A 10000-nucleotide genomic window follows, 5' to 3' on the forward strand; every position below is an offset into this window, starting at 1 on the left:
GCATTATTTGTGTATGGGTAGCATGGTTTAGAATTGAACACGGTCAGTTAGGGGGCCGTCCTAGGGAGTTGTTGAGCAGGTGAAGGATATGAGGTGCGGACATTTTAGTGAACAGTTTGAGGAGTAAATTTCCCTCTGTCCCATTTATATATTAATTTTTAAAAAAATATTATGATGCAAGTGTAGCGACATGAGTTTTTTGGACTGTTTGTTTCAATTCGTCGTTATATTGTAGGGTTGGCAAAACTCAGTCCTCAAGAGCCTCCAGCAGGTCAGGTTTTAAGGATATCCCTGCTTCAGCAGAGATGGCTCAATCATTGACTGTGCTACTGACTGAACCACCTGTGCTGAAGCAGGGATATCCTTAAAATCTGACCTGTTGGTGGCACTTGAGGAGTTGGCACCCATTATATTATTTTATTGGTTGTTCGGTTATGGTCACAGCGGTGGGGTGTCCTTGCCGGCTAGGGCATATGGTGCAAGTTATAAAGGAATCTTGCCCACAGGTGTGAATGGGAAGGTACAGTAGCACCAAAACCTTTAGCTTGCCCACTTGGCTCTAGGCTCTAGGCTCTGGCTGGCACTGGAGGTTAAAGTTGAGATATTAATGGTTATGTTAGCTGGCAAGTTTTAATGTTTGGATTTCATTTAATAAAGCTGTGGCCATTTTTATCCAAATATGGGTCTGCATTTTAATTCTGGGGTTGGCTGTTTGAAGTTGGGGGATGGAGGAATCTCGCAGTCCTGGCATAACCCTAGGTTACCCTCCCTTGTGCAGTGTATCCTAGAATATCTGCCTTTGATCCCAAACTAGTAGCTTACTTCTGTTGGAAGGTAGGATAGAAATGGGATGTCCATCTTCTCACACTGAATGATGAAGTCTTTGTACAGAGCATTCAGTGACTTTTTAGGGTAGAAGATTGTAGGTTCGTAATCCTGGAAGAGAACAGCAAAAGAGGCGAGTGAATTTGGGATTCCAAAACTTATGTTAATATCAGCAGTCAGTGTGATGGTAAAAACTCTCATGACCTACTTTAAAGCAGCTACAAAACCAACATTTTAAGTTTAAGCCTATTTCAGGTGCCAGTTACATAGTAGAGGAGGTTGTAAAAAGACGTACATACATGTCCATCAAATTCAACCCATGGTAAATTTATATTACAGATATTTATACTAAATTTGTATTTACAGTATTTTGATCCACGGGAAGGAAAACAAAAAACCCCAGTAAAACATTATCCAATCTACTGTCTCATACGGGGGGAAAAGAAATTCCTTCCTGACTCCAAATAATGGCAATGAGATTTCTCCCTGGATCAACGACCTTCCCATGTTTACTTATTTGGTATATCCCTGTATACCTTTCCTTACTAAAAATATGTCCAACTTTTTTGTTGTTGCTGATATCTATTGTTTCTGCCATCACATTGGTAATGAATTCCACATTTTAACTGCCTTTACTGTTAGAGATCCCTTTCCTTTGTTGCTGGTGAAATCTCCTTTACTCTCATCTTTCTGGCCTTGGGATGAATAGTTCTTTTGAAAGATCTTTGTATTGATCCCGAATATATTTGTAAATATTTATCATATCCCCTCGGAGACGCCGGTTTTCTAATGTAAACAAATCTAATTTAGCTAGCCTCTCAAATCAGATTTTGCATCCCCTTTATTAATTTGGTGGCTTTTCTCTGCACTTTTTCTAGTTCCATGTTTTTTTTATGGAGTGGTGACCAAAACTGTGCTCCATATTCAAGGTGTGCTTTATACGGTGGCATAATTATGCCTTGCTTAATTTGCTTTTGCAGCTACTGCATGACATTGGGCACTATTGTTTAGCCTGTTGTCTACAAGCACTCCTAAATCGTTCTTCATCAAGTAATGACCTGGTTTTGCCCCGATTTAATTTGTAACTAGCCTGTTTATTTTTGTTTCCCAAACACATAACCTTATATGTATCTGTATTAAACCTAATCTGCCATTTACCTGCCAAAGTATCCAAGACCTTCTGGAACGAATTGCATCCTGTTCTGATTCTACTACTGTACCTTACACAATTTAGGGTAATCTGCAAAGATGGAGACTTTGCTCTCTATGCCAACCTCAAGGTCATTAATAAACAAAGTTAAAAAGCAGGGGTACCAATCCTTGAGGTACTCCACTTACAACTTTAGTTCCATTTATGACAACTCTCTGTTGTCTATCCTTCAACCAGTTTTCAATCCAAGTGCAAATATTTTTACAGAGACCAATTTGCTTTATTTTGTACACTAACCTTGTGTGGCACAGTATCAAAAGCCTTTGCAAAATCAACTGCATTACCCTGGTCTAAATTCATACTAACCTCAAAGAAACGAGTAAGGTTAGTTTGGCATGATCTATCCTTCATACATCCATGCTGACTATTACTAATACTTTTGTTTTCCATTAGGTATTCGGGAATATAATAATTACAGCATGTTCTTGTATAGCGCTGCTAGTTTTTATGTAGCGCTTTACAGAGACATTTTGCAGGCACAGGTCCCTGCCCTGTGGAGCTTACAGTCTATGTTTTTGGTGTCTGAGGCACAGGGAGATAAAGTGACTGGCCCAAGGTCACAAGGAGCCGGCACCGGGAATTGAACCAGGTTGAACCCTGCTTCAAACTCAGTGCCAGTCAGTGTCTTTACTCACTGAGTAAACTCCTCCATATTATCCCATATTAAACCTTCAAGTAGCTTCCTCACTATTGATATCAGGCTTACAGGTCTGTAATTCCCAGTTGTGATCGAGCTCCCTTTTTTAAGTATAGGCACCACATCTGCTTTACGTCAATATTGTGGTACTAAGCCTGTGGAAATGGAGTCCTTGAATAGTAAATCTATATATCGGTTTGGCTATTATGGCACTTGTCTCCTTTAAGCAGCAATCCTGCTTTCCTTTTTTTTATTTTTGTAGAGTTATGGGATTGAGGCAGGATGTCTCCAGAGCTGAATCATGTTAACTTCAGCTCTGGGGACCCCCTGCTTCCTGAGATACTTACCTCCGTAGGGTGCCAGGAAGCAGCTTGGGCTTGGCTATGTGGGGCTATCGAAATGGGCGTAATGTCACGTGGGCCAATAAGAACAGTGATGCCAACATTTCTGGCTTCCTTTTGGCTCACGTGACCGGAGGAACATTTAAACCTACAGAGCTGCTACCAACACCCCCTAAGGAGGTAAGTATCTTCGGAAACAGGGGGTCCCTCGGAGCTGAAATGAACACGGTTCAGCTACGGAGACCCCCTGCTTCAATCCTACTTTAAAAAAATAAACATGTTCTGCCGCTTTAAGAACTCTTGGGTGAGTGCCATCGGAGCCAGGTGCTTTATTTCCCTTCATTTTATCCAGCCGCCTATGCACTTATTCCTCATTTTAACAATTGTTCGTTAATATAGGAGGTGGTGGTTTTCTCCTATTGCAATATTTTTGCAATTGCCGCCTCCTTGGTAAATACAGAGGCTGTTTAATACCTCCACCTTTTCCCTTATCTCCAATAACTTGCCTGCACATCTCACACTGTAAGGGTCCTACACTCTCTTTTCTAATCTTTTTGTTATTAAGGTACTTGAACAACTTTTTTAGGGTTGATCTTACCTTCTATTGCAATCCTTTTTTCATTATCCATTTTTGCTAATTTGATTGCCCTTGTGCTACTTTTGTTACATTCCTTATAATTCTGATATGATGCCTCCGTCCCTTCTGACAAAGAATCGAAACGCCTGCCTCTCCTTTTCCATTTCCTCCACTACCTGTTTCTTTAGCCACATGGGTTTACAGCCGCTTCTTTTAGATGTATTACCTAAGGGTATACACTGATAAGTGTACTTATCTAACCAGGTTTTAAAAAGGCTGCCCATTAATCTTCCACATTTATTCTGGCAAAAATGTCACCCCAATGTGTTCCTTGCAGATGATTCCTCAGTTTCGGAAGACATCAGTGTCATTTCACAGAACTGTCATCTCTCCAGAGAGCACATATAGATACAAAAGCAATTAAATTATCTAGCAGCAGATATAGCTCTGACTCTAGGAATACATTACAGCTACAGAAACTGCATCTTAAATGAACATTTTTACATCAAAATCAGAACCGTTCTAATAACGTTCTCCTGCTGTCACCTAATGGTCCCTGTCCCAGGCAGAGACATAGATGACATCACAGGAGGTGACAGCAGAGAGACGCAGAACCCTGAACATGGCGGCACACAGAGGGAAACCCTGAAGTCCTTTACTTGGGATGATTTAGCTTGGCTATTTTATTAATATTTTGATCCTTTGCTAATATATTTCACGGTTATTACCTGAAATGAAGCCAGTTAAATTACAGGTGTTTTTTATTGGGATGTAGCCAAACTTTAAGGGGGGGAGGGGGGGTAGAGGGTTTCTACCAAGAGGTTGCTCTTCTGTTTGTTTTTTTTGTTTGTTTCAATCTTTTTTATTGTATTTTTTTGAGACATACAAATCTTTACATTGCAAGGGGAACATCAGACTAGAGACGGTACACATTATACAAAATATTTCCAGACAGTATTAAGATCTCCAGTTATGGTATATAACTAGTCTTTGGTTTGAGTAGTTAAAGATCCATTGGTTGTTTCCCTGTTGTTCACTTTGTTTCTTAACAGTGAGCTGCTGATCTGTAATCTCAGGTGTGAATTCAAAGTGGATAGAGACGATAGAGACGATAGAGAAGATAGAGAAGATAGAGAAGATAGAGAAGATAGAGAAGATAAGTTAGAAAAAGCTTTCTGTTTTTAATAGTATACTCCAGTTTTTTAAACTGAGACACAAAGAGCTGTTGCCCCAATATTGTATTTCACGAGGCTGGGACCTCACGAAGACAGGCACAGTATTAATCAGTCTGAAAATCACAGGGTATGGAAATTCCAACCCCCACGCCCGTGTGACAGCGGAGAAGCAGACACAGGAATGCTTCTCTCTCTGGACACTTCGGTCAGCTGGAGGACCTGCTCGTCCCATTATCCCCCCCGCCCCCCCCCCAAAAAAAACCCCACAAAGGGAAAACGCATTAAAAGCAGAGGAATGATGCAGCCTTTCGCCATGGAAAAAAATACAAATATTGTCAGGTGCAATGATGTACCTTAGAAGAGGAGGGAAGATACAGAGCCAAATTCCTCTCGTATCCAACATTCCACATTGAATACACAACGACAATAGATATTGCACACTCTGTGTATTGCTGCACCCAGCTGTGTAACGGAGACGTCCCAAGCCAATGATATAATACCAAAAGGAATTCACACACACACTAAAACTGGCAGTCAATTAAAAGCCTGGAGCAAGGGATCCCGTTATCTGCCATTTGTAATGGAAGTCTCGCAATTTTAGAGGAGTTTATTCGCTTTGAAGAGTGAAGTCGGATATGTTCAAAGCTCAAATAACTAAGGTGTCAGGATATTGAAGGTGCAATGCCAGCACCTTAAAGGTAAAAGTAGTGGTACTGTGTCCGAGACATTGAAGGAAATGGAAACAAAGCTCTTTGGATCTTATTTTAGTCAGATGTATACAATATCTGGGTTTGTATTATCTTATCGCTAGACCATTACTCTTCACGTAAACCCCAGCTGAGCTCCTGTGGCTTCTGCATCTGCTCCCTGCAGCCCCAGCTGTCCCTGTGTGTGTGACACTGTGCCAAGCCTGGCTCCTGGTGACGCCAGCAGCAAGGTCTTCCCGAGACCCCCACACACTGGGGCAGGGATGAGGGATGCGCATGTTGAGGGGCTCGTGAACTATTAACCCATTTCAACTGATTGGAGCTGAAGTCTTCCCCAACCTGGGTTTTTAATCCGTCTTCTTTGTTAATTCTGCAAAATCTACACCTTTCCTTACCTTTGTTGTGGCATTTAACCTCTTCGCTGCCAGAGGGACCAGCGAAGCAACGACTGGCAACAAAGGGGTTAAAAGAGCAGTCCCTCCAAGGATGAAAGTGACCCGAGGAAAGTGACATGTTTAATATGTTAAATGCCGCTGATTGACACACACAAAAAAAAAAGGAATGTTAACTTGTAAGATTTCCATGGTAAACATAAGCTTTGATGTTTTTTACCATGTGTGCCCTGGAACAGGATTATGTTTTGTCTCCACTCTCTGGATGCCAGCAACTTGCCCTGAAACTAGTTGTGCATTTCTGCCTGTGATGTGATTCCTGTCACTGTTCAGTGTAACATTGCAACAAAAGTATCCTTCCCTCCCTGGTTTGTCTGTTAGGCTGCGCTTATAGTGCCGGCGACAGCGATGCGACGTCGCATCAAAACAAATGCATTGCCGCTGTCGCATGCACTTATAGTAAGCGCGATGCAACGGTGCGACGGAGCATCAGCTTGGTCACGATCACTGGAAGTCATCTCAATTTGATTTTTCCAGCACCGCAACCTGACGTCAACGTCACTATAAGCCTAGCCTTACACAGCAACTACAGCACAGACCCCTGTTTCTCCCAGAAACCCTGGTTGTATAGTTAGTCCACTATATCCTTTGTGTACAGAGTCGCCCACTTCCTTTTGGATCCAGCAGTCTGAGAGTACACATCTCTTTCTGCATTCTTAATTTACCTCTCCCCCACATATGCCACTCACCCACAGTTCCCCATACCTGTTATTATTGTTTGTTTTACAATAAAAGAACAGGAAGAAAGAAGGTCTCAGTGTGCATCTAAAGGGAGTGAGTTAACCTGTCTGACCCTACCTCTTAGTTACAAGGGACTAGGGACCAGAACAATATGTAATATATTTTGCTGATAAGACTGTTTGTTGATCCTCGAAGCTGCAGCTGCTGTTCTAGGTCTATAAAGTAATTATGAAGCCGTCATTAGAAAACAGAAATAGCGGATATACTGGAATTCAGTGTTCCCAGAGAAAAGCAAACCATTCATTTATCACAGGATACAAATAAGTAAAACCGTTACTTTAACGGGATTCAATATTTTTAAGGAGACAAGTTTAATAGAGAAGAAAAAATGTTGACCCACTATTGGACTGGCCCTTTAATTGGTAAACAAAACAGAATTATTTGGTCCCGTCAGCGCCTGCGGTTAGTAGGAATGACTTTAGGGTGACTTACGTAGCTGCGCAGATGGCGCGCACACACCAGGCCAATAGCCCCATTCTGTTCGGGGCCACAGATTACGAGAACCGTGGGTTGTTTTTTGGGTAGTGTACTCAAAGGGTAAACCTGGCAAAACAGAGAAGGGACATTAGACACACACACACAATGTGTCATTTCATACACACAGTTACACAATTACTCATGTATACCCAACCATCGGCATTTACATTATACGGCCCAGGGTAATACGGAAGGGAACAAAATGTATTCTACATATTTATGGACACAAACAATGTAAAAAGTAAATACAATGCAGCTGCACACAGACACAGAAATGTAATATAGGGAGACACAGACAGACAGATGTATAGTGGCCTATTTGTGTAGATATATACCTGCAATACAGACATATACATGAGCATTGCAGAAGCAGTCAGCCATGTAATGTAAATTCACTTTCCTATACAGGCATTACATGAAATAGACTTGCACACACAGACACACACACGTGTGATGTAAACTATTTACATGGCACCCGTGTCTCTGTGTATGTTGCAGTTTACAGCACACATGTATGTATACTGTTGGTCTATGGAATGGGACATCTCGCCACAGCCACTACGCCGCTGCCATTCAGCTGCCGGCAGTTTCGCCACGAAGGTAAGGGATTAGCGTTAGCATTAGAGGTTAACTTTAGGGATTTTAGGGTAATAAGTAAGGATAGGGGGTATGGGATTAAGGTTTTTATGGTAAAGCTTAGCATTAGGGTTTCTAGTGTAAAGTGTTAGGGTAAGCAGTAAGGTTAGAGGGGTAGGCATTATAGCTAGGGGGTTAGGGGAAGGCGTTCAAGTTAGAGGCTTTTAGGGTATGGGGTTAACAAATTAGGGGAAAGGGTTAAAGTTAGGGACTTTTAGGGTAAGGGGGTTAGGAGTTAAGGTTAGGAGTAAGGTTAGAGGGTTATCTTCGCGGAGAAACGGCCGGCGGTTAAATATCACGGCGGATGATCGGCATCGGCGAGATGTCACCCATGTGTCTGCATACGTAACAGACATATACATACTGTACAGACGTGTAATGTAAACGGACTTACACAAAACACACAATTGAAATAAACTTCCACATTAACGTGTGTAATGTTATCTGACCTGTGTAATTTAGACACGCAGGCCCGTGTAATTTAGACACGCAGGCCCGTGTAATTTAGACACGCAGGCCCGTGTAATTTAGACACGCAGGCCCGTGTAATTTAGACACGCAGGCCCGTGTAATTTAGACACGCAGGCCCGTGTAATTTAGACACGCAGACCCGTGTAATTTAGACATGCAGGCCCGTGTAATTTAGACATACAGGCCCGTGTAATTTAGACATGCAGGCCCGTGCCCGTGTAATTTAGACATGCAGGCCCGTGTAATTTAGACATACAGGCCCGTGTAATTTAGACATACAGGCCCGTGTAATTTAGACATGCAGGCCCGTGCCCGTGTAATTTAGACATGCAGGCCCGTGTAATTTAGACATGCAGGCCCGTGTAATTTAGACATACAGGCCCGTGTAATTTAGACATGCAGGCCCGTGCCCGTGTAATTTAGACATGCAGGCCCGTGTAATTTAGACATACAGGCCCGTGTAATTTAGACATACAGGCCCGTGTAATTTAGACATGCAGGCCCGTGCCCGTGTAATTTAGACATGCAGGCCCGTGTAATTTAGACATACAGGCCCGTGTAATTTAGACATGCAGGCCCGTGTAATTTAGACATACAGGCCCGTGTAATTTAGACATGCAGGCCCATGTAATTTAGACATGCAAGCCCGTGTAATTTAGACATACAGGCCCATGTAATTTAGACATGCAGGCCCGTGTAATTTAGACATGCAAGCCCGTGTAATTTAGACATGCAGGCCCGTGTAATTTAGACATGCAGGCCTGTGTAATTTAGACATGCAGGCCCGTGTAATTTAGACACGCAGGCCCGTGTAATTTAGACACGCAGGCCCGTGTAATTTAGACATGCAGGCCCGTGTAATTTAGACACGCAGGCCCGTGTAATTTAGACCGACTTACATATACAAACATTTTGTCAAATAAATCATAACACATGCATAATACGTAAGTTTACACATACAGACGCACAATCATTATAATATTGCAATGTTTAAATATTTACAATACATGGACATAGGGGGGGCACAGTTGTCCATCTCCGTGACGGCTGGAGTCTGTCCAGGAGGTCCCAGCTCTTCCCTCCCGGTCATGTATACCAGGGGTGCTCAACTCCAGTCCTCAAGCCCCTACAACAGGTCTGGCTTTCGTGATAGCCAGCGGCGGATTTCAAGCACAGCTGTTGCGGCTGCCTACTTACCTGCCAACCCCCTCCTCCTCCTGAACCGCAGCATCAAATGATCCGTGGACTTCACCAAAGTAACGTCGCACGGCGTCACGTTGCCATGGTAACGTGACATCATTTGCCGCTGTGGTTCAGAAGGAGAAGCAGGGTGGGCAGGAAAGGATGCAGCCGCAACAGCGAAATTACTTCCAATCAGGCCCGAGAGCCCGGCAAAGTACATGGGGCGGACATTTTTGCCCGGGCCTAATGGGAAATCCGCCACTGATTATATCCCTGCTATAGCACAGGTGGCTCAATCAGTCCCTGCTCCAGCACAGGTGGCTCAATCAGTCCCTGCTCCAGCACAGGTGGCTCAATCAGTCCCTGCTCCAGCACAGGTGGCTCAATCAGTCCCTGCTCCAACACAGGTAGCTCAATCAGTCCCTGCTCCAACACAGGTAGCTCAATCAGTCCCTGCTCCAACACAGGTAGCTCAATCAGTCCCTGCTCCAACACAGGTGGCTCAATCAGTCCCTGCTCCAGCACAGGTGGCTCAATCAGTCCCTGCTCCAGCACAGGTGGCTCAATCA

The 10000-nt window shown here is 43.3% G+C and overlaps 1 protein-coding gene across 2 annotated transcripts in view; it reads right to left on the reverse strand.

Annotated features, from left to right (window-relative positions):
- YJEFN3 (YjeF N-terminal domain containing 3) overlaps positions 1-10000 on the reverse strand; it is a 58371-nt gene that overhangs the window by 10792 nt on the left and 37579 nt on the right. For both annotated transcript variants that reach the window (XM_075611106.1, XM_075611108.1), the window contains exons 3-4: positions 7098-7208; positions 823-936 (exon numbers count right to left, since the gene is read on the reverse strand). In XM_075611106.1, the coding sequence (XP_075467221.1) occupies positions 823-936; positions 7098-7208 (225 nt within the window). The remainder of the gene's footprint in view (positions 1-822; positions 937-7097; positions 7209-10000) is intronic.

Source organism: Ascaphus truei, chromosome 8 (genome assembly GCF_040206685.1).
Source record: "Ascaphus truei isolate aAscTru1 chromosome 8, aAscTru1.hap1, whole genome shotgun sequence".
NCBI lineage: Eukaryota > Metazoa > Chordata > Amphibia > Anura > Ascaphidae > Ascaphus > Ascaphus truei.